This window comes from Salmo salar, chromosome ssa04 (genome assembly GCF_905237065.1).
Source record: "Salmo salar chromosome ssa04, Ssal_v3.1, whole genome shotgun sequence".
Taxonomy (NCBI): domain Eukaryota; kingdom Metazoa; phylum Chordata; class Actinopteri; order Salmoniformes; family Salmonidae; genus Salmo; species Salmo salar.
In genome coordinates, this window is record NC_059445.1 from 43751827 (window position 1) to 43779770 (window position 27944).

At 42.5% G+C, this 27944-nt stretch overlaps 2 protein-coding genes and 4 non-coding genes across 8 annotated transcripts; 1 reads left to right on the forward strand and 5 right to left on the reverse strand.

Annotated features, from left to right (window-relative positions):
• Positions 1–369: 369 nt before the first annotated feature.
• mpp1 (membrane protein, palmitoylated 1) lies at positions 370–21057 on the forward strand. The gene is made up of 12 exons (NM_001139627.1): positions 370–613; positions 13646–13774; positions 13939–14017; positions 14196–14281; positions 14429–14497; positions 17553–17749; positions 18053–18156; positions 18275–18355; positions 18471–18551; positions 18641–18843; positions 20169–20243; positions 20406–21057. The coding sequence occupies exons 1-12, from the start codon at positions 491–493 to the stop codon at positions 20580–20582; spliced, it is 1404 nt and encodes a 467-aa protein (NP_001133099.1). The 5' UTR covers positions 370–490; the 3' UTR covers positions 20583–21057.
• On the reverse strand, positions 20736–27836 carry dkc1 (dyskeratosis congenita 1, dyskerin). 3 transcript variants are annotated; one of them, XM_045716207.1, is made up of 16 exons: positions 27739–27836; positions 26872–26933; positions 26669–26755; positions 26232–26323; positions 25825–26009; positions 25647–25711; positions 25130–25256; positions 24863–24993; positions 24460–24603; positions 24224–24344; positions 23902–24020; positions 23686–23789; positions 23300–23345; positions 22826–22996; positions 22760–22789; positions 20736–22340 (listed from the first exon to the last, which is right to left on the reverse strand). In XM_045716207.1, exons 1-16 carry the CDS (start codon positions 27800–27802, stop codon positions 22272–22274), a joined length of 1617 nt encoding a protein of 538 aa, XP_045572163.1. In that variant the 5' UTR covers positions 27803–27836; the 3' UTR covers positions 20736–22271.
• On the reverse strand, positions 24092–24169 carry LOC123742643 (small nucleolar RNA SNORD83). The gene has a single exon (XR_006769793.1). It is a non-coding gene; the product is annotated as a small nucleolar RNA SNORD83 (small nucleolar RNA).
• LOC123742599 (small nucleolar RNA SNORD17) lies at positions 25340–25548 on the reverse strand. The gene has a single exon (XR_006769752.1). It is a non-coding gene; the product is annotated as a small nucleolar RNA SNORD17 (small nucleolar RNA).
• Positions 26102–26181, reverse strand: LOC123742645 (small nucleolar RNA SNORD83). The gene has a single exon (XR_006769795.1). It is a non-coding gene; the product is annotated as a small nucleolar RNA SNORD83 (small nucleolar RNA).
• Positions 26402–26612, reverse strand: LOC123742598 (small nucleolar RNA SNORD17). Its single transcript, XR_006769751.1, has one exon. It is a non-coding gene; the product is annotated as a small nucleolar RNA SNORD17 (small nucleolar RNA).
• Positions 27837–27944: the final 108 nt, after the last annotated feature.

Genomic DNA, 27944 nt, shown 5'->3' on the forward strand with positions numbered 1-27944 from the left:
AATTGACAGCTGTATGGCACTGCATATAGATTAGAGGACAACACAATTTCTGAGTATATTCTAAGTCTAGGCTGTAGTGGTGTGTGACATTTCCCATGTTTTTCATATTGCAGTCAGCTGAAAACCAGTTGTGCAGTAATACCACCTTTATTCAAGCCTCGCGACGAATAGTTCTCCGGCGCGCGTTCCCCACTTTTGGTATGACCCCCTGACTGTGCCAGCAACACGTAACAGCTCTACCACTGAGGAAGCTGCAGTGGGCCTGCCCCCTTTAGCAATCGGATGTTTACTTGCTTTGTCAGCTGTGTCCTCGCAGCCTAGCCTACTATAGTCTACCTCCGAATTGATCACAACCTCGGACTTGAACCCAGAACACCAATATATCAGACCGCCAAGGTTCCTTGTCACTCATTTCCCCTTCTCTGCTACAATAGGACCTTGAACAAGGGCGCATTACGTTCACTTTTGTTTTTTTTGCTAACCAGTAAAGATGACATTAAAATCCAATAAAAACGAACCCGCTGTCATACTTGAGCGGGTCAACAGTGCTCGAACAGCCCTCTCCGACCTGTACCTGGAGCAGCTGCTTCAAAACAAACCAAAGCCAGAAAAGGTAAGCGGTTTACAATACATTCATACGATTGCCATAACATTAAAATGATAGAAAATATGTCTTAATCAGATACGCAGTAGGCCTATATGTCTGTCCGGTAGGCACATTCCTTGGTGATGTCGTAAAAGCTATACAGATGTGTCAGTTAACTTCATTGCAGGAGTTCAAGACGCAGGGGATATTAATGCGCTGGTCAGCGCTGGTAAAATCCGGTTTAAGACGATCATCTTGGTGTTCATGTGCTTTTTGTGTTTTTCATATATAGCCTACATTATTAAACATATTATTATTAGTATATAGATATATATATTATTCATATATACTTGATTAAATATAGGGTTTTCCTATTTGTAAATAGTTTAACATGATGACCACACAGCCTATTATGTCATATAGGCTATCATGTTCAGAGCTTCAGTCTAGGTCACTCCAAGACGTTACTGCATGCGGTGAGTTCAGTGCTTGTCAAATCCTATCTTAGTTTGTTCCAGACAGGTAATAAGCAAGATTCAGTTCTGCAATTTCTCTCACAAGGAACAGAAACCACACACCAGGCACAAGGGCTGCGTTTAGACAGGCAGCCCAATTCTGATATTTCTTTCACTAATGGGTCTTTTGACGAACCAGATCCGCTCTCAGAAAGACCAGATGCGAAAAGATGTGCTGTGAATGGTCAAAATACCAAGGAGTGGAAAAAAATATCAGAATTGGGATACCTGCTAAATATGTGTATGTGACCAACAAAATTTGATTTGATTAGTTTAAACACAGCTTAGCAGAATCAGGCCATTTCTCAGCAATAGGGGGAAGTAGGCCAACATGTAATGTCTACATAACGGATTAATGTATTTTTCAGAAGAGGTGACTGACATTGGTACTAATGGCCAGCATAGGCCTACTATGCCTACTGTAGTTTTTAACACTACTTTTACCTCATGACTTTTGTTTAGACATGTCCATATGGTGATCATGTACAGCATCGGGATTCAACAATGTGTTATGCTCCAGTTATAAGCTTCAACTATGTCGTTTCTAGGCATAAGTGACATAACGTGACATAACAGACACTAGCGGGCTCCAGGAAGTCTCAACTTACTATTAGTTAGGATAGTAGAATACACAACTGGCACATTTCCATTGAGGATTTACCCCAGTGTTTTACCCAAAATACTTTTCTGTTTCCATCTATGCGGGCCGGCACCCGTGTCTCACTTGGCCAGGGCTCTGGCGGACCTGCTCTAACTTGGAGCCAAGGCAATGCCGTGGCTCATTTACATAACAATGGATAACTGTCAACTTTAAAGTAACTGTCCAGTATTTCCAGATTTCTTTGAAATATGACCTATAATTAATTACAGTAAGAGTGAAATAGTTTTCCTTCCAACAAAATAGTAATAAGTATGTAGGATCTGCCCCTTTTTTTAAATTCTCGCCTAAAATGACATACCCAAATCTAACTGCCTGTAGCTCAGGCCCTGAAGAAAGGTACCATTTGAAAGGAAACACTTTGAAGTTTGTGGAAATGTGAAAGGAATGTAGGAGAATATAACACAATAGATCTGGTAAAAGATAATACAAAGAAAAAACTTGGACATTATAAAGGCCATATTTTAATAAAACAATGGGAAGTTTGGGTCGCAGTTGCACGTTTTTTTTTGTTAAAACAAGTAGTCTATGTGTAACTAGCTAACATATTGTTTTTTTCAGTGGCTACAGCTAGAGATGCAAGTGTAATTTTGTTAGCTAGCAAGAAATGTGAATCTCTTTGCCAGCTAGCTATGCTGAACTTGAAGAACTGTTATCCACAGTTAGCATATCTCTTATTTGTCAATCAAATGTATTTGGCATGTGTGGGCAGGCAGGCAAGTTCCCATTGAGTTGTCAAAATGTGGGTTGGGACCAGCATGCATTCGCAGGCAAGCTGCTAGTGATGGGTTGTTCGCGAACGAGTCGGCTCTAAGAGCCGGCTCTTGTAGGGGAACGTTGGGAGCCGGCTCGCATATCAGAAGAGCCGAATCTATTTATAAAAATATTAAAAAATTAAGATATGAATAATCAAAAGATTTAAATGAATAGAATGAACTAATTCAAAGAACGAAAAAATAAATCAAATAATATAATATAGGTATAAATGCTCAAGCTCACACACATTCGTTCTGACTGTCTGATCAGACTAACAGCCTCACCTGTTGTTCCTGTCAATCAGACACGCAGTGTCAACCAATGAACCAAAGATGTGTGAGGAAGGGCCGAGCCAACTCACTCACAGTCACACACTTAGCCACCGAGGAAAATAGAGGAAGGACAGCTGTGAAAACAATATCTGGAAATTGAGTCGGAAGCACAGTAGCATTTGGATGCATTTTAATAATGTAGACAATGTTAGAGCACGGTGTAGAATTTACCAAAACAAAATCTCATATAAAGCCGGTTCTACGCACAACCTACACTGGCATATGCAAACTTTGCACCCAACTGTGAAGCTAGCTGTAGCGGAGCTTCGAGAAACTAGCGGGCCTGCTAGTGATAGTGGTGGAGCCAGCACCTCCACACGTGGAGATGCATCCACTCAGTCAAGTAGGCCTACTCCGCGACCCACAGCAATGCAGTCTTCTATGGACCAGTTTATGCCAAAGTCTATGTCTGTAGAAAAACAAGGCCAAATTGATATTGCATTGGCTAAAATGATTGCCACCGATTTACAGCCATTTTCAATCGTGGAGGACAGAGGTTTTAGAAATTATAGCAATAGTCTAAATCCAATGTACACAATTCCAAGCAGGAAAACCCTTTCAAAATCACTAATTCCACAACTGTATGAGAGCACACAGGCGTCAGTGCGGGAAAGAGTCCAAAAAGCACTGCAGTTTGTCTTACCACTGACTGCTAGACATCAAGGGTAGCCACTTCTTACATGTCGGTTACATGTCACTTCATTGAAGATTTTTTGATGTCTAGCTGTCTTCTGGACTGCTTTGAGTTCAGCGACAGACACACCTCAGAGAACTTGGCAGAGGAACTGTTGAGAGTGGCCAGAGAATAGCAAGTAGATGGAAAAGTGGTCTGTTGTGTAAGCGACAATGCAGCTAACATAACCAAAGCCATGAACATTTTAAAATGGACCCATCATCCATGTCTTGCCCACAAAATCAACCTGATTGTAAGAGATGCTCTGAAGGTGATGAAGCCCACTGTGGACAAAGTGAAAGCAGCTGTGGAATACTTCCACAGGAGCACAGTAGGTGCTGAAAAACTAAAGTCTACACAATGCCAGATGGGGATGCCTGAGCTGAGACCTAAACAAGACTGCACTACAAGGTAGAATTCAACATTTTATATGTTGAAGCGGTTTCTTGAGTCAAAGGATGCAGCGAATCACAGCTAGCCGCCAGAGAGAAGCAAATGTAACCAAAGGACATGTGACAGAGTTGATGGACACCCTATGTTCATCAATGGACAGAAAGTTCCACAGAATGGAATATAATCACGCGCTATCAGAAACCACTGCACTTGACCCTAGGTTTAAGAAGTTAGCCTTCAGTGATGCCAGAGCGATTGATGAGGCTCATCAAAGAATAACCTCAGCAGCAGGGAGGGACAGCCCCAGCATTCAGCTGGCTCAGGCACCAGGGCAACAGGAAGAAGAGGGATCAGATGGAGCAGAAGCACCAGCAGTAGTGCCACAAAAGTCTGCTGTTTGGATGCTGTTTGATGAGAGAGCAACTGGGGATGCAGCACGAAGGAATCCCTCAGCAGATGCCATAATGGAGGTCCGATCCTATTTGGAGGAGCCCCACCTCCAAAGATCTGCAGATCCTCTGAGCTGGTGGAAGAACAAGGCGTCTGTCTTCCCACGGCTTACTAAAGTCATAACAGGGAGACTCTGCATAGTGGCCACATCCGTTCCCTCTGAGAGGGTCTTCTCGAAAACAGGACAAATTATTACTGAGAGAAGAAACTGCATCAGCCCCTCGAAAGTGAGGCAGCTTGTATTTCTGAATGCAAATCTCTCATAAAAGCAAAATATGGTCAGCATTGCTGTGTGCTGCTGGTTATAACATGGCAATAAAGAAGAGAGAGAAAAGAGGGACCAGTTTAATGTTTTAAGTGGGATGCTGCAGTTTTGCTAATTGTTATTTATTTTTCTTTGATATGGTGCAATATTCTATAATGCTGTTCAGATTGTATTTGTTTTGAATTGTTACATTTATATGCACTTTGTTTATATACATTAAAAAGTTATACTTTAAATGCAAATGTTTAATAGCATTCTTTTTCATAACAAACCAATGCATTTTTAAATACATTGTGGTTAAGGTAGAGTATGATTTCATTTAATAATTTAATTATAATTGTTTTAACACCAATCATAGTCAAACTATCGCAAACTGTTTGACTTGAAAAAATACAAAACACATTTTTTTAAAGAGCCGTTTGGGAGCCAAAAGAGCCGGCTCTTTTTGGTGAGCTGAGCCGAACGAGTCGGCTCACTGAAAAGAGCCAGAATGCCCATCACTACAAGCTGCAGAAGGACGAGCAGGCTACAATTCCCCATCGTTTATCAGTGCAATTTTGATGGTCAACCAGCTGAAAAAGTTTGAGAGACTTTATCTAATGTTCCCTCATTAGATTTTTGCTCATCTTGCTCTGGCTAGCATTACTTGTTGATCTTGTTGTTGTTGATGTGCATAGGCAACTTAGGGAGAGAGAGCCTACCTTTTCATGGTTGTTTGATCACTAGGACTGTGAAGTCCCCAAATTTAAGAGGACTCCCATGGTATTTACTGTACATATTTGCATTTTAATGCGTTCTAATGATCTAAAGTCGCATTGTTGCTACTGCCTGTAAACACACAGTCCAGTTCAAAGTGAATGATACCAGGCCGTATAGTCCTGCTGTAGCTCTGATTGGCTATGGTGCAACAGTCTGCATAGACTCCGGTGCTGGACAAGACAGATGTTTTTATTAGGTTTTATTTACTGCAGTGCCTATTAAATGCACGGCCGCTTTCCCACATTTTATTGCTATAGAATTTCCACAAATATCTTACTTTATGTCCTTCCCAAACATTCTATGAATTTATGAAAATGTGAAAATGGCCATATCTAAGTGCTCGAATGTCTGAAAATTAACAAAAAAGGTGTCATATTCTTCCTGGGGGTGTAGAGGAACAGATTTGAATAAGATTCCATGTTGATAACATGCTGTCAGTTCCACTTCAAGTGTCACACTACTGATGGAAACGCAACAAGTCTAGAGCTTAACACACGTTAACTTAAAACATTGGCCTTCCACTGGTCTGGGGGTAAATCTCAATGGAAAAGCACCAAATGTGTATGTTTTCCTCTTGTTATGTCAGTCACCGACAGTCACTCAATCAGCCCATGTCAGCTAACATTTTATAGATTGCTAGGTAAGTTAGTCTAGCTAGCTATCTTAACCTTGTAGTAATTATGGCCAAATTACTGACCAGGCACCTTGTGTGCCTAAGGGCTTTGACCTCCAGGGGGCCCCCATTGGTTTTTCTCACTCAGATATCATATGAACATGGCATGAGTCATGGAAAAATGTGTAGAATTGCAGGACATTTCCTTTAAAACGGCAAAATGTTTCTCTCAACCCCATGGGAAAATGAATAGAATCTCATGAAATGTATTTAAAAACTGCTAAATTTTCTCTCCTCCGCCCCCAACCAAATCTTTCTTAGGGTCCCCAAAATGCTAGAAACGTCCCTGAGCGTCAATAACATCAAGGGATGCAGGCAGCTGCTCTGGATGTTTTAATATGGATTTTCGTCTGTCTTCTTAATTATTTGTGAAAGACTTCCGTATGTCAAGTAAGGGTCTTACAGTAGTAGTATGCTCCCATTCCAACCACACATTTCACCATGGACCTTTGACCCCACAGGTGAGGAGGGCTTAATGCTATCAACGTCTTGATGAGGCATAGCTATAGTAGACCGTTAATCCTCTCAGTCCCATTGGTCCCCTAGATCAGGATGACATTCCCATGTCCTTGTCTTTGTTTGCTTGCTTGGGAAAAATGCCGAGCCAGGTGTACCTATTAGATGCAAGCAGGAGATTGTCCTTTGTCTGTCTCAAGGGGGGATTTTTTGGTATGTGATGATTGTACAATAGGCCTCGCCAGTTTCAGGGGATTAAGGCTAAAGTGCACAGCAGGGCCTTTACTGCCTGGAGTTTGAGGGGATTTACTTGATGAATGGGTCACCCATAGAATTATGAATTAGAATACTAGAATGGACATGAACCTTCTTATGATGGTCTAAAAGGTCAGCCATTTTGGTCAGGGAGTTAGACAACCATGATTTGCTTTTGCTGTGATAAGATATTGTGCAAAACAATGAATTTGAAGATAATCTGCTCTGAATGTTTGTTAGCTAGCTATAGCCAAACGGTTTTAGAGGAATGATTCAAATTAACTGCCAAAATGCAAACATTCCATTTTAAAAAAATGGAGTCAATCGCAGCCCTACATGGCTGAAATCGGTTGATGATAGGATTTAGACAACTTGTAAATACATCAAGTACTGACATTGTAACATTCACAGCATTCCAAGAAAACAAACATTTTGACGTTTATGGTCTGTTTGCATATATATTTTAGAGGCTATTTATACAGATAATTTGTATAAAGCCCGTATGAACTTTATTTCTAATTATACAACAATATTTTGGGGTGACACTATTTTCTATGACACAATTTCTGTTATAGCACATGCCTCTAGTAATTGAGTAGGATCTCTGTGGTGTCACCCCTCTATTGAAGTGGAAGGACGGGTTAAAATACTCTGCTTGATCAGGGAAGAAGGAGCTAATGAGTGATACAGTAAGCCAGGCAATCAAGTTCGAAAGAAGCCATGACACTTCCAACAAGGACTTTGAAGTAGCAACTTTAACACGGAGAGGGGAAGCCTTGCATGGAGACTTTTCCCTGACATCAGCAACGGGTGTAATAACCTGGTGCAGCAGTACCTCAGGGAGAAACTGAAATGTGAAATCATCATCTATTGTGAGATCTGGACTGTCGCCAAGTCAGGATCACATCTGCTTTGAGGAGGCAAACGAATATCTTATCTTAAGAATATTGTAGAGATGAGTGCTGGTGTCTCATTCTTTGTGTGTGTGTGTTGCTTGTGTCTGAATCAGGCTTCCTGTATGTGCTAGCTGCCTGGAGTGTGCAGACTACATCAGCTGAGTCATGTTTCACTGGACACTAGCCTAATCTTCCAGGCTAAAGAACTGCAGCTTTCTATAAATAGACACACAGCAATGTCTGCCTAATGCACGGTGTCTCCCATCCTAAACCCTTGTCTCATCGGTGCAGTTAAAACAGGGACAGACAGACACTAGAACATTGCGGATGTGCTTGCGTTATGTTCCGTGCTCTCATCCTCTCATTGAACCAAAAAACATGTCCTCATGAATAACGTTGCTCAGCTTTTTATATCAAGCTTACTTGAAATGATGGTACCTGCTTGCGGGTTGTGTAATTACAAAATGATTATGCATTACATTTGTTAACTGTGTATTCTACATAATAAGTACCTTGTAACAATGAGTACCAACGACACTACTTTACACTGTACCTGTAGTTGTAATTACAATATAAATACATACTGTATGTTTTAGCAACACTTATTGTGAAGAAGGGACTCATCCAACATGAACTTGACTAAACAAAATGCCTACAGCAATATGTGAGTGTAGGCAGACGCTTGTCTGATATTTTCTTCTATATTTTGAATGCCATTTATTGTAGCATTTATGTTAAGATATAGGGAGGGGCTCACAGATATGTACTGCCTTGGTTTGCGTTTACACAGGCAGCCCAATTCTGATCCTTTGCCCAATTATTGGCCAAAGAGCTGATCTGATTGGTCAAAAGACCAATTAGTGGCAAAAGATCCGAATTGTGCTGCCTGTGTAAACGCAGCCTTATCGCTGTGGCCCTGCAAGGTCTTGTGGATTAATAGTTCTTAGTCTATTGGTTAGGAATCTACCCTAACCTAGCCCTGGTATGTTTGGGAGGGTTTGATTATAGAGACATTAGATCCAGTTTGTACCTTGAACTATTTGTCTAGCAATTTTGTGTTGTTGCTGTTTCACTGGAACACTTTGTCCTTCAAGTTGCATATTCACAGCACCCGGTGTAATTCCTCCTGTTCATTTCTTATCTAAATGAATACAAAAATATCCTACATTTCAACATAACAGATGAATGTTATCATCACTGGATTAGGTGATGGGAACCACAGATGAATGAAAGAGCACACAACATGTAGCCCTATAGCTGTGTTGTAATGTTGATTCAAAACATGGCCCTTACATTTATACATTTTAGTCATTTAGCAGACGCTCTTATCCAGAGCGACTTACAGTAGTGAATGCATACATTTTATTTCGTACATTTTTTTTTTTGTACTGGCCCCCCGTGGGAATCAAACCCACAACCCTGGTGTTGCACACACCATGCTGGCGTTGCAAACACCATGCTCTACCAACTGAGCCCTTAGTCTCTGTTGTTTTTGACACTACTCCCCTCCGCACTTCAATTGTATTTATTTATTTAACATTTATTTTATCAGGGAGTCATAAATAGTCATCAATAACCAAGCTTCCATCACTGGTGGATGACTACAACTCCCAGAGGCCTGGTGTTCACACATTCAGGTCAGGGGTCAAAACCAATGACAACTAGGAAATCACATGTACAAAAGACCCGAAGGCTTCAAGACCAGATTGTTTTTCTTTGACTTTGAGACCCTCCCCCAGCCCACCTCGTAATCTGACACTGCTCAGTGCAGTGGAACTAGGAAGCCACAGAAGAACATAATGTTTTTCTTCTGGGAGACTGGGAGGACCTCCACAGTTGAATCCACCCTGGCACTTTGGAGCCTGAAGTTGTTTTTTTACATAGGGTATAATTCGGTATTTCTGAGTCCTGTTGACTAGTTCAGCATTATGAGATACAGAAGATTATTGAGAATGCTTACTCTGCTAAAACGACATTGGGAGGGATTATACCATGAGCGGCTGTAAACTTTGAATAATGCTATAGTTAAACTGTGTTACCTGTTGAAGAGGATTACCCTCTTTGTTTACTGTCAAACTGATAATATCTACAGTGGGTGCTTGCCTAATTTGACTCTTAACAGCATAAGGAGTTTTGTATTTCACATGACATAGTAACAGGACTCTTTTGGAATTGTATTTACTTAACCTTTATTTAACTAGGCAAGTCAGTTAAGAAGAAATTCTTATTTTACAATGACGGCCTACCAAACCCTCCCCCTAACCCGGACGACCCTGGGCCAATTAGCTCTAACTGGACTGTTGTTAACTCACTTGGTAAACTAACTTTCAAACTGTATTGGGTATTAAAAGGCTGTCAGCTCTACCTTTTCTGTCTCACTTTAGACCAGGGGTGTCAAACTCATTTTACCCTGGGGGCCGCATTCGGTCTTCAACGAGGTCCGGAGGGCCGCACTGAAAATCAGCAAGATAGACATTTTAAAGTATACTGAGTTATATATAACATATATATACTTTTTTAAAACTCAAACCACCTGCGGGTTGTATGTTTGACAGCCAAACTTTAGACCCACACCTTTTTCATTCTTGGCTGTAACTATAGAAAAGGGATCTTGTTAAAAACCCTTGGTTCCCCCTTTTGGAGAAGTTCCAAAAAAAGCTTCAGGAAAACTAGTGCTCATCAATTATACAAAGCTGACCTTGAAATCATGGCCCAGTAGGCAGACAGTTCATCAAGGTCGGCTTGTAATAGTGGGAACCAAGTATGCCCGAGTCATCATTAAAACAAAAATGGAACGTTTTCTAACTTTGTAGTAAGCTTGCATGTGCATGTGCTGTGTGTTCTTCAGCTGACCTCGGCTGTTTTCTGCTATTAAAGATATTCATTATCCAGATGACACCAGTTACCCTTTAGACCAAAGTCTGGCAGTTTCCTTTGGACATGTGACTTCCTTCTCATTCCAACCAGGGTCAGCACTTTGTAGGGATTTATTGAAGACTGGGTGAGCCAGTCTTTTTATGACTTAGTCCTGTGTGCTGAACAATATGATTAACTAACTTCAACCTTTTTGCCTGTATGATGATGAAACTATTGTGATATGTCCCTTACCAGTTTCTTTCAAAACAGGCCAGGACAGGTCCGTCTCGGTAAACATGCAGCATACTGCACACTATGGCCCTATGGGGATGTCATTTCATCAGTGTTTACCTTGGATCCAGTCTGAAGAGTGTTCCACTACAATGATGTGTTGATGTGTTATGACAGACACTATTTCTACACTCCTGGTACTGGTCTCCTGTAATATCAGTATTATGTTGCAGAGTAAACAACTTGTTTACTCACATTGACCACAAGACCCCTCTAGGCTTTTACTGGAACACTGCAGACTAGTCCACATGGTGTTGAAGCCTAGTGTGTGTGTGTGTGTGTGTGTGTGTGACCTTGCTGCGTTTCCGGGAATGTATCCCCCCGTAGACAGAGGCTACTGCAGCTGCACCAAACAGGGCACAGAATCTTAACATCTGTCATTTCTGTTTTCATTGCTGTTTTAACGTTCAAGTCTATTCAAATGTCGGAAAGAATCCACAGCCTACTGGGGTTTGTGTTGAAAGAAAAATGGGCCTCTGTCAAGCTTTGACAGTATTCTTTTGTCATTCTGTCAGGGAAGGTATGGTCAGGATCAGGGTTAATATTCCCTACCTCAGCATTTTTCTCAAGGCTCCCCACGACCAGTTTGGTTGAGCCTGGGCGTGTCCATAGTGAGATAGTGTACAGAGTGTACACAGCTCCTCCTTAAATGGGGAAAACAGACAAAACTCAAACTGGTTGTTCTTTGGCTAATGGCCTGACTACAATGCATTTTTAGACCCAGTCAAAGTGGTTGGGTGAAGGTTCAGGCTATAAGTAACAGCGGTAACAAGTTTGACAGTTTGCTTTCCCTTTGTTCAAAATCCATCTGTCCTCGTGGTTCCTCCGAGGCAGACAACTTTAGGAGTTTTTTTTAGGGGTTGGTGAGCATAGAAATAGACATAATAGACCTTGTCCTAAAACCTCCACATGATTTTTCAATAATATAATATGCCATTGTTGCACATAAAACACACACTCTAGTGATAACCCACTCGGTTACAAGGGACAAGGAGAGGCTAAAACCGATAAGATAAAGGAAAATTGCTTTGGGAAAATATGATGCCATTGGAGTTGTTAGTCATTTTTTATGGCCTTGTTGTTTTCCCTCAAAGACATCACTGCCATCATCCGTTCTTTAGTCAGTGGATCTGACTACACTAGACAAGACTACTGGCGTATTGATTCCTATTCGTATACAGAACTATGACAGATTACCCCCTTCTTATAGGCCTAATTCTTTTTGGGTGAGCGGATAATTGTGGAAAGACAAAGCTATCAGAGTCATTGCGAATTAACTTGTGTCAGTGTGATGTGGTCAAGCACATTGAACAAATGATTAGCTAATCTAAAAAGAGAAGTTGTTTACGTGGTTAACAAAGGCACCATTCTCTGAACTAGTATTATTACGTTCCATGTCCCCCATAGAGCTTAAGATTGTTAACATTGAAGGGACACTTGCCGTTATCTGTTAAAAGATACTTAAACGTATCTACGTTAGATAACGTCTCTCAAGCCACAGAGCTGGCACCGCTGGGGCTGGCAGCATGTTCCATCAGGGAGTGTAGGAGGCTTCATTCCATTACTGCACCTTACAGGTGGTAAGTAACCTTTGTCACCCAGGGGTCCATGTACAGAACAGTCAGGGGCTAGATTAGTCTGATGGCTGTCGACCTGAGTGGTTTTACTCATCCCTGGCAGGGCTAGCAATGTGATAATGCCCATGGGGCTGGGGGTGAGAGCAGGAAAAGTGAATTAGGTAGTGTGATAAAAGCTTGTGCCGCACTGTGTGTAATGGAGGGACATCCACACAACAGAGCAGGCCAAATCCCACGGGAGGTCCCACCTGGACCGGTCTTCCATTATCCTCTCCATGTGTGGAGTTAAGGAAAGGAAAGGCTCCACAATCTGCTTTAAATAATTTCACGGTCTACTTTTGGATCCCTGTTTTGAATTAGCTGCTGCGGTATTTCAAGGTCATAGAAAGGTCATTCACATAGAGCACTTTGGTGTACTTAAGCATTTGGCATTTGTACTTGTATTCAATCAAACCTGGTTTGCACATTGCTGAAATGGAACGGGTGGAGTGGAGGTGAGGGATCATCAGCAAAGGCCACATTCCTTTGAGTTACATTACACACAGCTCAGTGTTCTCGCAGCCAGACAGTGGTCAAGTGGCCAGGGTTGCTATGTGTCGCTGTAATGGATGTCATAATCTTTACGAGGGATTTGTTTGTTCATATCAATACTTTTCTTCGAAACACGATCTCACTCAGGCGTAGCCATGGCAATCTTTTAGCAGGTGAACCAGAGCAGCGGATATGGGTTGTCCCTGCCTAATGAGCTGGTGAAAATGTGGAGTTAATTTTCAACCCTGAACAGATGCTGAAACTGCGAATTAAACATGGCTCTTGGGACACAGCCGAAAAAGGCTTTTAATAATGCCACTAGAAATGCCAATGTTCAAATAATCTGACATCAGATGATCAGAATGCTAAACTCGTTGTATTTACAATGTATTTATGTATTCCTAGTAAACAAAAATGTAACTAATTGTAGCTGTATTGCTGCAATGCTTTCAAGTTGTTTGGGTGCTTTGCATGAGATTGTCAAAAGGCTTTTCCATGATTGCATTGTTCCACAATTTCTAAAACAAATAGGGCCAACCATTGACACCTAGTAACCCTGCAAACGTGGATGTTTTGGACGGATTATGACATTTTGTCAAGATGATAATCCAAAATTGCATGTCGTATAGGAGCACACTGAGGTTGTGTTCACAGTGAGTTTTTCACCCCAGTATCCTATTGCCTGTGCCTGTTGATGTTGAGTCTTGATATGTTTTCCCATAGGGGGTTATGCCAGCCTATGAGACAAAAGGAGCAGAAGTATACACTAACGGCAGCGCTGGTCACATGAACGGAACTGAGCCAACTAGGATGCGTGAGGTGGCGTTTGAAAAAAATCCCTCAGAGCCCATGGTAAATCATTCAGATGCCAATTCCTCTCTTTTTATGTCTCGCTTACTCCCTTTCTGTCTTTCTCTCCCCTTTCGCTTCCCCGTCTCTCCTCTATCTCTCTGACTCACTCTGTCATTTTGAGGACAGGTTGATGTGTGCTGTTTTCATGTTTTTTTTGCCTTTAGGGGGTGACTCTGAAATTTAATGGAAAACAGAAGTGCACTGTGGCCAGAATATTACATGGGGGAATGATACATAGACAAGGTACAGAACTCAACCACATCGACGAACATACTGAAGTGATTGGAATGAATTTGTATTAGAACAGCAACATTATCCCCATACTTGTATGGAAAATAGAGATTGGTTATTTGCCTGATAACTCTCTCTGGCCATACTGGTTATTCTGTGCTGATGCTGATTATTTCCTGTCCTTCTCCAGGTTCCCTTCATGAAGGGGATGAAATAGCAGAGATCAATGGAACGAGTGTGGCCAACCAATCTGTTGACCAGCTACAAAAGATTCTGGCGAGTCCCTACTGTCTCTATTTTAACAAAGAAAAATATGCTGAAGCGCATTCTGCCCCTGAGAGAATGGGTGACATGTTGCAAACTCACAATCCTAGTTTTGATAGTGTGGAGTGTAAGTAAAATGGTTGCCATCCTCCATTACAGAAAGATACCAACGGAGTAGTCACAATGAAAATCATCCCCAACCAGCCAAGGTGCTCTCTTGTGTGTGAGGTAAACCAATAAATGACCCAATGAATGTGCACACTTCCCCTTTCTGAATGGACTTGGCTATAATCACTATCTGGACTGAATTATTATAATTTTTTTGCACCCTTAAGTCAAATTTCAGTTGCATGCATAATCAAAGAAATGGTTACTATTCAAGCAGTGTTATGCTCATTGTTAGACTTGTTCTGCCATGATATCCCAAATGATTTCATCAGAGAATTACTGCAGGTACAGTTGAAGTCGGAAGTTTACATACACTTAGGTTGGAGTCATTAAAACTCATTTTTCAAACACCACAAATTTCTTGTTAACAAACTATAGTTTTGGCAAGTCGGTTAGGACATCTACTTTGTGCATGACACAAGTAATTTTTCCAACAATTGTTTACAGACAGATTATTTCACTTATAATTCACTGTATCACAATTCCAATGGGTCAGAAGTTTACATACACTAAGTTGACTGTGCCTTTAAACAGCTTGGAAAATTCCAGAAAATGATGTCATGGCTTTAGAAACTTCTGATAGGCTAATTGACATCATTTGAGTCAATTGGATGTGTGTCTGTGGATGTATTTCAAGGCCTACCTTCAAACTCAATGCCTCTTTGCTTGACATCATGGTAAAATCAAAGGACATCAGCCAAGACCTCAGAAATAAAATCGTAGACCTCCACAAGTCTGGTTCATCCTTGGGAGCAATTTCCAAATGCCTGAAGGTACTACGTTCATCTGTACAAACAATAGTACGCAAGTATAAACACCATGGGACCACGCAGCCGTCATACCGCTCAGGAAGGAGACGCGTTCTGTCTCCTAGAGATGAACGTACATTGGTGCAAAAAGTGCAAATTAATCCCAGAACAACAGCAAAGGACCTTGTGAAGATTCTGGAGGAAACAGGTACAAAAGTATCTATATCCATAGTAAAACGAGTCCTATATGGACATAACCTGAAAGGCCGCTCAGCAAGGAAGAAGCCACTGCTCCAAAACCGCCATAAAAAAGCCAGTTTGCAACTGCACATGGGGACAAAGATCGTACTTTTTAGAGAAATGTCCTCTGGTCTGATGAAACAAAAATAGAACTGTTTGGCCATAATGACCATCGTTGTGTTTGGAGGAAAAATGGGGAGGCTTGCAAGCCGAAGAACATCATCCCAACCGTGAAGCACGGGGGTGGCAGCATCATGTTGTGGGGGTGCTTTGGTGCAGGAGGGACTGGTGCACTTCACAAAATAGATGGCATCATGAGGAAGGAAAATGATGTGGATAGATTGAAGCAACATCTCAGGACATCAGTCAGGAAGTTAAAGCTTGGTAACAAATGGGTCTTCCAAATGGACAATGACCCCAAGCATACTTCCAAAGTTGTGGCAAAATGGCTCAAGGACAAGAAAGTCAAGGTATTGGAGTGGCCATCACAAAGCCCTGACCTCAATCCCATAGAAAATTTGTGAGCAGAACTGAAAAAGCGTGTGCGAGCAAGGAGGCCTGACTCAGTTCCACCAGCTCTGTCAGGAGGAATGCGCCAAAATTCACCCAACTTATTGTGGGAAGCTTGTGGAAGGCTACCCAAAAGGTTTGACCCAAGTTAAACAATTTAAAGGCAATGCTACCAAATACTAATTGAGTGTATGTAAACTTCTAACCCACTGGGAATGTGATGAAAGAAATAAAAGCTGAAATAAATCATTCTCTCTACTATTATTCTGACATTTCACATTCTTAAAATAAAGTGGTGATCCTAACTGACAGGGAATTTTTACTAGGATTAAATGCCAGGAATTGTGAAAAACTGAGTTTAAATGTATTTGGCTAAGGTGTATGTAAATGTCCGACTTCAACTGTATATTTTATATATATATAGTACATCCTTTAGTTTGCAAGAGTTTGACAGTCATTACAGAGGGCCTCAGTCACCTATTGGTGCCATTGACTCATAACCTACTCTACTCACGTGCTATAACGTAATCTAAATACTGTTCCTATTATCTTTTGACCTTATCAGCAAATTGGTGAATTATTATTCACTACCACCATTGTAATAAGACAAACTGGGTTCCACAGTGTTAATGTTCTTTTTCTATGATACCATGCTTGAAACGTGACCACATCTTTGATAAGGTACCTTCTGTACCTCCAATGATATCTTCTCCCAAATCTTCTTTATTAAATAGAGTTTGTTCTTTGTCAGGCGAATCCTCCCCTTAAGCCAATGAAAGACACAGGTGACTATACAATCATTAGATTCCACTAGTGGCCCGATATTCAGATCATCAGTCATGTTAGACTGGCGAACTGAACTGAAACACGTTGGTAGTGTTCAACTTGACATTCACTCTGCCATCTGCTGGTCACATTATGCCATCACATCTCCCCCAACTTATGGCAGTGGATAATGATTGTTCTGCCTTACAACCTAAAATTATGAAACATTTCGAGATATGAGATTCATTTTAAATGTGAACTAATTGAAAAACAGTTTTATACAACATAATGACAAACCCTTCAACCAAAGTCGTGTTTGTCAATTCCAGAATAAAAGAAGCATGTCCAGGCATTATGATAACTGCTCGAGTAGTGTGGTCAGTGATGGCAGTCTAATGTAAAGCTTTTTGCCCATTGATAGATACTAATCCAGCAAATCGTTTTCTATATAATTAGGATAGGCTACTAAGCCTATCCTAAACTATATGGTAATTATATAGAAAACGATTTTGGAGCCCAAATCCCTCCTGTGGATGGTACTATGACCTCTGTGTGTTGCGTCAGAGAGCATAATACCATGGGAAGCGTTTGTGAACCATTAACTGATAGATTACTAGCTAACTCTAACATCTAGGATGCTGTTGAAACAGGTAAGTTTCATCGAAGCCACAGCACTATCTCTTTATTTTAGAGTAATATACGATTCTACCATATGCTGGAAACTGCAGTGCTATAAAAGACGATATTAACCGCAATACACATATTCCAAAATGTTTTGCCCAATTCCCAGAAAGGAGATCATGTCCTGTCAGCCATCTCTGTGTGTGCAGCTGTTCTGTGTTACTCAACAGACGTACATGAGGGCTCAGTTTGACTACGACCCTGCCAAGGATGACCTCATCCCATGCAAAGAAGCAGGGCTGAAGTTCAAAACGGGCGACATCATTCAGATCATCAACAAGCATGATCCGAACTGGTGGCAAGGCAAGGTGGACATCTCTACCGCCGACTTTGCTGGAATCATCCCCTCCCCAGAACTTCAAGAATGGTATGATCCGCAAAGTAGAGTAGTCGATCCACTTCTGATTACTCATAAAAAAGCTTTTGCCTCAAAGTTGCTCTAAAGTCCTGGGATCCAAAGTACTGGAATCCCTAGGATCAGCTGGCATGATCTTAATCCGAACAAAAACATCAGACGCTGAAAAACACACTTTGCTCTAAACCAAAAAAGAAAGATAACTTTGCTCAAAAAATATAGCGGTAATGTGTTACAGTTAAAAACGTTGTATGGATTGTAGGTGAGAGTAGGTTTTCAGTGTGTGAGTAACCCCAAGTCTCTCCTCTGCTCCAGGCGGGTGGCAAGTAAAAGTAAGGCCACAGAGGGCACCCAATCCTGCAGCCCCTTTGGAAAGAAGAAGAAGTGCAAAGACAAGTATCTGGCCAAGCACAGCTCTAGTAAGACTTATTTGTTTATATCCAATACAGTCTGGAGAACTACCTATACTAACTACATGTATAATGTATTGTTTTAGATCCCTAAACCACCCATGTATTATTTTCTCCCTTTTGTTAGTCTTTGACCAGTTGGACGTGATTTCTTATGAAGAGGTTGTCCGGCTCCCTGCCTTCAGCAGAAAAACCTTGGTGCTTATTGGTAAGCTCCCTATGTGATCGTCATAATCAAGACCTGCCTGCCATAAAACGAATTGAAATCACAATAAAAGTGAGTATATTAACCTCCCTTGGCCTTCTGTAATCTCTCTTTGCAGGTGCACCAGGTGTAGGAAGGAGCCATATCAAAAGCTCGTTGCTGACCAAATACCCAGAGAAGTTTGCCTACCCAGCACCACGTGAGTATGACCTTTACTTCTAATGATCTTCTGTCTGGTTTTGCCAAATCCACCAACCTGCATTAACTGGGGCTCGATCCAAACAACAGACACCACCAGACCCCCACGTAAGGACGAGGAGAACGGGCAGGAGTACTACTTCATCTCCAACGACACCATGACCAAGTGCATCACTGGGAATGAGCTGCTGGAGTACGGCAGCTTCCAGGGGTTCATGTTTGGAACCAAAATGGAGACTATCCAGAAGATCCATGAGCAAGGAAAAATTGCCCTGCTGGATGTGGAGCCACAGGTAGGCATAAAACTTAATATACACTACACATGACCAAAAGTATGTGGACACCTACTCATTGAATATTTCATTCCAAAATCATGGGCATTAATATGGAGTTGGTCCCCCTTTGCTGCTATAACAGCCTCCACTCTTCTGGGAAGGCTTTCCACTAGATGTTGGAACATTGCTGTGGGGACTTGCTTCCATTCAGCCACAAAAGCATTTGAGATGTCGGGCACTGATGTTGGGCGATTAGGCCTGGCTCGCAGTCAGCATTCCAATTCATCCCAAAGGTGTTCGATGGGGTTGAGGTCAGGGCTCTGTGAAGGCCAGTCAAGTTCTTCCACACCGATCTCAACAAACCATTTCTGTATGGACCTCGCTTTGTGTTTGGGGGCATTGTCATGGTCAAACAGGAAAGGGCCTTCCCCAAACTGTTGCCACAAAGTTGGAAGCACAGAATCGTCTAGAATGTCATTGTATGCTGTAGCGTTAAGATTTCCCTTCACTGGAACTAAGGGGCCTAGCCCGAACCACGAAAAACAGCCCCAGACCATTATTCCTCCTTCACCAAACTTTACAGTTGACACTATGCATTGGGGCAGGTAGCTTTCTCCTGGCATCAGCCAAACCCAGATTAGTCCGTCGGACTGCCAGATGGTGAAGTGTGATTCATCACTCCAGAGAACACGTTTCCACTGCTCCAGAGTCCAATTGCAGCGAGTTTTACACCACTCCAGCCGACGCTTGGCATTGCGCATGGTGATCTTAGGCTTGTGTGCGGCTGATCGGCCATAGAAACCCATTTCATGAAGCTCCCGATGAATAGTTATTGTGCTGACATTGCTTCCAGAGGAAATGTGGAACTCGGTATTGAGTGTTGCTACCGAGAACAGACGACTTTTACGCGCTTCAACACTCGGTGGTCCCGTTCTGTGAGCTTGTGTGGCCTACCACTTCACGGCTGAGCTGTTGTTACTCCTAGACATTTCCACTTCACAATAACAGCACTTACAGTTGACCGGGGCAGCTCTAGCAGGACAGAAATGTGATAAACTGACTTGTTGGCATCCTATCTGACGGTGCCATGTTGAAAGTCACTGAGCTGTTCAGTAAGGCCATTCTACTGCCAATGTTTGTCTATGGAGAGTGCATGGCTGTGTGCTCGATTTTATACACCTGTCAGCAAAAGGTGTGGCTGAAATACTTGAATCCACTAATTTGAAGGGGTGTCCACACACTTTTGTATGTATAGTGTATTTAAAAACAAAAAAACTGTTGGTTAACATTGCAATTAATGTGTCAGATGAATAACATGGTGCTTATTTTTTCTTGTTATCAAGACATTGAAACTCTTGCGGACGGCAGACTTTGCGCCTCTAGTGGTTTTCATTGCACCTACCAACTCAGCTACCCAGGTACACTACTGCTCATTCGTTACATCCAGGAAGTTTTGCTATTTGTCAAGGACCTTTCAAAATGCACCTCTCCAACCATTTATACCATATCAACCTTTCTAATAAGTAATGAAGTCCTGAAACTCTCAGGAGTCTGACACATCTCTGTCTCTTGTCTTGTAGTCAGACGCTGTCCAGTCGATCCAGAAGGAGTCAGATGCCATCCACTCCACCTACAGACACTTCTTTGACGTGCTGCTGGTTAACAACGACGTTGATGAGAGTGTGAAAGGAGTGGAGGCAGCCATAGAGCAAGCCACTTCCACCCCACAATGGGTTCCGGTTTCCTGGGTCTACTGACCTGTGTACCCCTGAAGAACAGTCTAACAAAACTGTTTTAATATCACAAGACCTGACCACGCATTACTGATACGCCACAAGGTTTGGGTAGCAGCTAATCGCTATGGTTACGGTCATTAAGTTTTGCACAAGTGCATAAAAAAAAAAAAGCAATACAGAAGATACCATTTTATTTCATAACGTAGAATGAAACTCACCACAAAGGGATATTTTACATGTTTGTAAGATCTTAGTGCTTCTGGCTTTTCAGGTGCTGAATGATGGGTGCCATACGACTGCAGCTGATTATTAGCATGTTAATGCATAGAGGACCACTACTGTGAACGTAACACCGCTTTACCTGACAGGGTTTCATCATCAGTATCCTTATCTCGGGTTGAATTGTAAACAGGGTGTCATGAAATTTTACATAACTATATTGTCAATATGGTCATGTATTAAAATACAGGGAGAACGTGTGTTCTACATGAAATTGTCAAGGTTCCTCATTATATGGTCTCAGCTCAGAAAGGTATACCGCATGTAAGGCACTTTCAAACTGAATTCAATTTCCCTCCTACACCATATTACTTACTGGTCGTGTTTCAACGGCAGTTGGTGTGAAAAGTACTTCTGAATACGAAATTCAATTAATTATTCTACCTCTCCCCCTTGAAGTCATTATACTGCAGAAAATGGCCTCAGATCCTAGAAACTGGGTAGAAAGGACAAAGGCAGCATAACAAAAACCATTTCATTTCAAATGACAATTTATGATAACAGCTCATTTGTATTTACAGTACAATATAAAAGAAAAAACGCCAATGGCATTTCACACTGTTGAGGGTACGCCCAGAGAAAACTAATGTCCACATAGGGACAGTAGTTAAAACGTGTAAAAACTAAATTTGAGTACAAAAACAAGGTCATACAGGGATGGTTGAAATTAGGGCTCTGCTACCACGACATTATACGTCAGGTTAGGGCCTGTGTTTCCCCCCCATAAATTAACTAGGGTACGGTTATCACTAAATTGATCACTAACATTTAAGCTGGGCCACTTGCTCGTGCTCTGCTGCGCATTAGTCATATCAGACTAAAGTCATAACACGGTGTCAGTACTTCAACCGCAAATAAAGACCGAAGAGATTTATTTCACAGAAAATAAATGTTCCTCGAGTTGGAGTTTAGAGTGACAGAAGTACTTAACATGTCTCGGTCATTGAGCAGAGAAGCCTTCGTGGAGCTGCTGTTGTGGACATTCAGAGTGCAGGTAGAGACAGCTGCCTGTGCCCAGGGACTGAGTGACAGATAGAAGTAGCTAACGGATTTATTAACAGAGGAAGTTACTTCTGATTTCAGGTAGGGCCAGGTTTTACATTTGGAAGCAGCAATCAGGCCTGGGTAGGGTAAAGGCCTGAAAGTCCCAGGTATGTCGCAGGCATGGGTAGGGCCTGAATGGCTCTAGCTTAAAATTCATACCTGTGCAGGGCTCTAGTTGAGATGTCACAACCGTACGATCATAAGACTAGTCCCTTATGATTATCCATGTGTGGCCATTCTGGACAGATTAACAAAACAAAAAACATTATACTCGGTTCTTGCCCAGCCTGCTGCCTCTTCAGCACCTGTTGCATCTGTAGGATAAATATCTGCAGGCACTCATTCTGACCCTCATGTTCTATGGTCCTTTCATTGTCCATAAGCTCTTCACTCCGCTTCTGCATCCACTTCCTTCTTCTTCTTCTTCTTCTTTTTCTTCTTGGCACTCTCGCCCACCTGCGCATAAGGAGATTTGTTATTCTTTGGGTAAATGTTTAAAGCAATTCAAAGTTCTAAGTGAAAATGCTCTCTGCAGTTTAAGTGCATGTTGGCTGTAGCGACTTGCTAACAAAGTAGATGTGGAAGATGTAAGGAACCAACATGATCGGATGTTCACATGCTCGAAAGACTCACACCCCCAATAATGTAGCAGACTGACTCCCTCTGAAGCCACAGGCAGGTTGGAAAGGGATAACTGTCTGCACTGGTTGTGCACTAGCAGGCATGGCACATTAACTCACTGTACATTACCAATATAGTTACTGAGAAACTACTGCCGAAAAACACGAGGTCAGTATGTCCCTTGCTACGACCAGAATTGATCTATAGCCACAAGGTTATACAGCTGTCCAGTCTGGCCAGCAGCAGAAACCCACCTCTCCTTCTGTCTCTGCTGCTGGCTCCTCCTCTGCTGCTGGCTCCTCCTCTGCTGCTGGCTCCTCCTCTGCTGCTGGCTCCTCCTCTGCTGCTGGCTCCTCCTCTGCTGCTGGCTCCTCTAGTTTTTGCTTTTTCCCTTTCTTTTTCTTCTCCTTCTTCTTCTTGGGGTCGTCTGCCGATGGAGTGGAAGGTGCAGAGGCTGCCGCAGCATCACTATCGCTGTCTTCCCTCTTCCTCTGAAAGATTGAGAAATTGTCATTTGGTCCATCTCATGAGCTTAATTTTTGTGGAATAAACTGCTTATTTGGCATGTGCCAATACCACAGGAGGTTGGTGGCACCTTAATTGGCGAGAACGGGGTCGTGGTAATGACTGGAGCGGAATTAGTGGAAGGTATCAAACACATGGTTTCCATGTGTTTGATGCCATTCCATTGCTCCGTTCCAGACATTATTATGAGCCATTCTCCCCTCAGCAGCCTCCTGTGGCCATAAAAAAAAGATCTATCAATACCCGAGTAGAAACTTATGTTAGCATACCTTTGCGTCCCCATTGCCGGTTTCTTCAGCCTTGGGCTTGGACGCACTGAAAATGAGAAGGCAACATGTCACTCTGTATCAGACGCATTCCTTATTTAATTTACAAATGCACCTACATCCACAAACTAGTCATCAAGTTCCTCACAAGTTCACCCACATGGGTGGGAAATAATAGCTATGCATGTTCACACAGCTCAGCTGCCAGACATGCAGAATGGATGACCAGACGTCTGCTGAGCTATGAGAGTTGATGTTGCAGACTGACTCCCTCAGAGACCATGGGGAAGACCAGAAAGGGATAACTGTCTGCTGGCTAGAATCACAACATGCATGTAGGTTTCAACGTCACACTGCTCCATCAAGCTCCTATTAGACTGGCTTCACACCTGTAATCTACGTAGCCATCCTTCCAGTCTGATGGAGTGCTGTCGTTGGCTTTGCCGCGTTTGTCCAGCAGACCCTTCTGGATCATCATCTTCTTCTGGCTGGCCTGTTCATTACAAATCAGAATCTTACTAGTACGAAGAAGAACAACAATGTGCACTAAAAGCGTAAAGTTGTAAAACGGGAAGACTTCCAATAGCTTGCACAAGAGGCGTTACCTTGGGCCCCAAGCCCCACTTGCGGGGGTAGGTGTCGCGTTCCATGATGACCCTCTTGATCTTGGCCACGACACCGTGGTCACACGTGGAGATCACTGCAGTAGTCATGAGGGCAGTAGCTGAAAAATCAAAGGGGGAGACGTGAGACGCGAACATAAAACATGTATATGGAGAATATGTGGTTTTTCAAAGCCATCAGTCAAGGGTGATAGATAATAGGTCATCTTTGCACAAAGCGCTAATGCCGCCTATGAGATCATCATGTGGCCTTTTGGGAAAACCTTCCGATTGCTTTGCAGAACAGCATATTTCTATTGCTCACCTATACAAATGGCCTCTCCTTTGGTCGTTATCACCACAATATCTTGGTTCATCTCGATGCCATCCTCATATCGTAGGACACCAGGCAACATTATCTTCGCTCCATAGCAGATCGCATTGACCTGGGGAGAAAATAAACCACACAGTTTATTTAAAGACATGTTCAGTCCTCTAAACAAGGTCAGTTTGAAAATGACACCCAGACTATCAATTAAAAGGCCGAAATCAATAACTCACTGCACTGTCTTTCATGACCAAACGTTTGTGCGACACCAGAAGCTTCTCTAGCGGGTAGATGACTCTGCGCAGGTACGTCTCGTCCTTGTTGTGGTCATACTGCCACTGAGCATCCAGCACATCGTGCATGGTCACCAGGTTGTCCTGCAGAGAACAAGTTCCAACATTGAATGTTTCTAAAATACATGACACAGGCCTAAATATCATTTCCATAACATGTTGGCTAGAGTGGAATCAAGTGGCTGGGCATGTCTACTTCCTACTCAGAGCCACTATGCCATTTCTGTGCCAATGAATAATTACCGGGACTGGGGAGAGGCCCAGAGCCGAACTCAACACTTTGGACTTCAATTTAACCACTGACAAAACGCAGCCAAAGGATTGAGAAAGATGTGAGACTCACCCTCTCTCCCAGAACACCAGAGCGAACTCTCCTCAGCTCCTGCATCTGACCACCAACACCCAGGAGGAGCCCCAGGTGGACACACAGAGTCCTGATGTAGGTCCCAGCCTCGCAGCTCACCCAGAAAATACCTGTAACAAGCACGGTTAGGTTATTATCTCTATGCTAACAGCTTCTACTTTAATGATATTGAATTGTAATTTAATGTATTAAAGTACTGCATTCCCCCCCCCCGAGTATGAGAAAATAATGCATTCGATTCCTTACCCAATCTCCTCTCTGGGTCGTACTCGATGAGTTTGCTTTCATAAACGGTCCTAACTCTCAACTGGCGCTTAACGGCTGCGATGAGAGGTGGTCGCTGGAACAAAGCACCTGTGAGGGTTTCAATTCCCTAAATAAAAAATAAAAAAAGAAGTGTTGGATTAACCATGACCGCCCACAACACAGGTATATCACCCATTTCCTTTCTAATGTGTGATCAGGTGTGTCAACTCGTCTTTGTTATGGCAGGGCCCTCCAGTCCTGCCTCCGTCTCCACAACAAGCTGCCCCAGTAGAACACCGAGGTGGCAGAGTGGAGACGGGCACAGCAGACACTCATGGCTAAAACAGACATGAGCACCACAGAGACAGCAGGACCCTAGCAAGCACTCAGAGAATGGATAAACACATTCATCATCTCACATCCACGTCAAAAACCTTCATATGAAAAAGTACAATTTTACAGTTAAATTATAATGCTACGCCATGTTAGTTTGTCTTATCTTAGCAAGTTAACTTACCCTAGCAAGTGTGTGCTCATTCTCAATAGCATTGTGCAGCCGAACAATTCCCACATACTCTTTGCCTGAAACAGACGGCAGAAGAGTAGTAAGGAGTGGCCAATCTTAATGTGTTTACATAACCAGCAGGAGGTAAACAGTCAGAGCAGGAAGGGGTTGAGTTTACAAGGTGACTCACCTGCACTCTGCTGGGACTTGACCAGTCGTGTGGCTCGGTCCACACACACAATGAGGCAGCCTGTCACCTTGGGGTCCAGGGTGCCACTGTGGCCAGTCTTCTCCACTCGCAGGATACGTCGGATCCAGGCCACCACCTCATGAGAGGAGGGATTTGCAGGCTTGTCCAAGTTGATGAAGCCTGTCCTGCACATCACATGGATCGACATGGCGTTAGAGAAGAGGAGCAAAATGAAATCACAGACAAGACATCAATACTTTCAAATGCATCCACGTAGAGCCATCAGACAAGGGTGATAGATAAGAAGTCATCTTTGCACATAGTGCTAGTGCAATCTATTTACATTCATCATGTGGCCTCATAAAAAATTTTGACACAGAAGGAAATTATTAAGGACCGAGGGTTACCGGACATAATCCTGAATGTTCCTCTTCAAAGGGTTCGAGCCATTTGGCAAGGGTGTGTAGTGAGCTGTCCTGATGTTGAGTTTGTCAAAATTCTGCAAAACAATGACTTAGAATTAAACAAACTAGTTATAGCTACAAATAACTAAATGTAACCGCAAAGGGACGTGCATGTGATCAGGAGTTTATGCTCGTCTTAGTTGTGGCCGGGCCCTTGACACATGCACCAGCACACCTGCCCCCAACAGTTACCCCAGTAGAACACTGGGGACAAAAGCATAGAGTCAGGCCGCTGAACCCCCTGAGTCAAGAACAGACACAGGAGGCTGCAATGCTAGGGCCCAGCAGCACTCAGCGAATGGATAAACAAGTTCATCACTTCAGTTACAGCATCCTGCTTCTACAGATAGATGACAAGCGCAAAGAAAAGCCAAACTCACTTTCAACAGCAATGGCCACTGAGATGTGTCCAGACTGGCAACTTTGGACTCTGGTTTGATGAGGAAATCACCACTCTCCTGAATATCCTGTAAAAAAAATATACATTTAGGAAAATGTACACTACCATTTTCATACCATTTGAATCTCTAACAGTGAGAAGCTTTCAGCCAACTGGATCATAACAATTATAATACGGACTTACCCCAACTTCATCATCAGCAACTGTCTTTTCCTTCTTCTTCTTCTGTTTTTTGGCAGAGTTCACTTGAAAGCAAAAACAAAGGGATACACACGTTACTATCCACTACAATTTTCGTTCCATTGGCATGACATTTATCTACAGGGGGATCCCCCGTTTTCAGAGGTGGTGGTTTATAACAGATGTCGTCTCCATACGCATACCAATATTGTGAGCTATTTTAGACCACAAAGAAATCTTTATATAACGAGTAAGAATTATCGGTAGTTCCAAGTCATCCATCTTTGGAAGCCCACACTGGATTTGGTAAGGCGCACCCACGTGGCCGACATGGCCTGCACATGGTAAAAAAAAAAATCGGCCTTTACGGCCAATTTTACCAAACGAGGTACTATGCCAGCGGTCACAGCAATTTGTACAGCCACATAACTCGGATATGCAAAATTAACCAGCTAGTTAACTGAAAGTAGTTTATATTCATCTACTTGCAGCTTACTACGGTTAGTTACTTATGACGACTTGCTAAGCTAACTAAAGTTAGCTGGCCATTTTTCTGAAAAAAAATCGGCAAGATTGCAAAACCACCTGGGAGCATACGCAGGTAAATAAATATGCCATAGACCTAGCTAGTTGGATAGTCACACTGTTTACACTAGGTCAGCAAAGGCTATTGCGAACGTGGCCGCCTATTTGATCATGCCTCCATGTTGAGGTTGCAGCAGTGCTGCTAAAAACATGAAACGATTTCCAAGTAAATAAACCTCGTAACTAGCTACATATAGTTCAAACACCTCACACTGCATAGCACTTGTAGCTAGCTAGATAAATAGTACTATTAGGCTGTGCAAAGACGGGCTGCAGGCCACTTACTTTCAACGTCCGCCATCTTCGGTGTGCAATGAGACTGAGGGGGACACGTGTGTTCAATGCGCATGACTTTTTAGGAAAAAGCGCTACCTCCCAAACAAGTCACGCGATAGTTCATTCTAGAATCACCAGAACGGAAAAAAGGACATTGTACTAACTAGAGTTTAACATTTTGTGATAACATGACACCATTAAACTATAAAAGAATG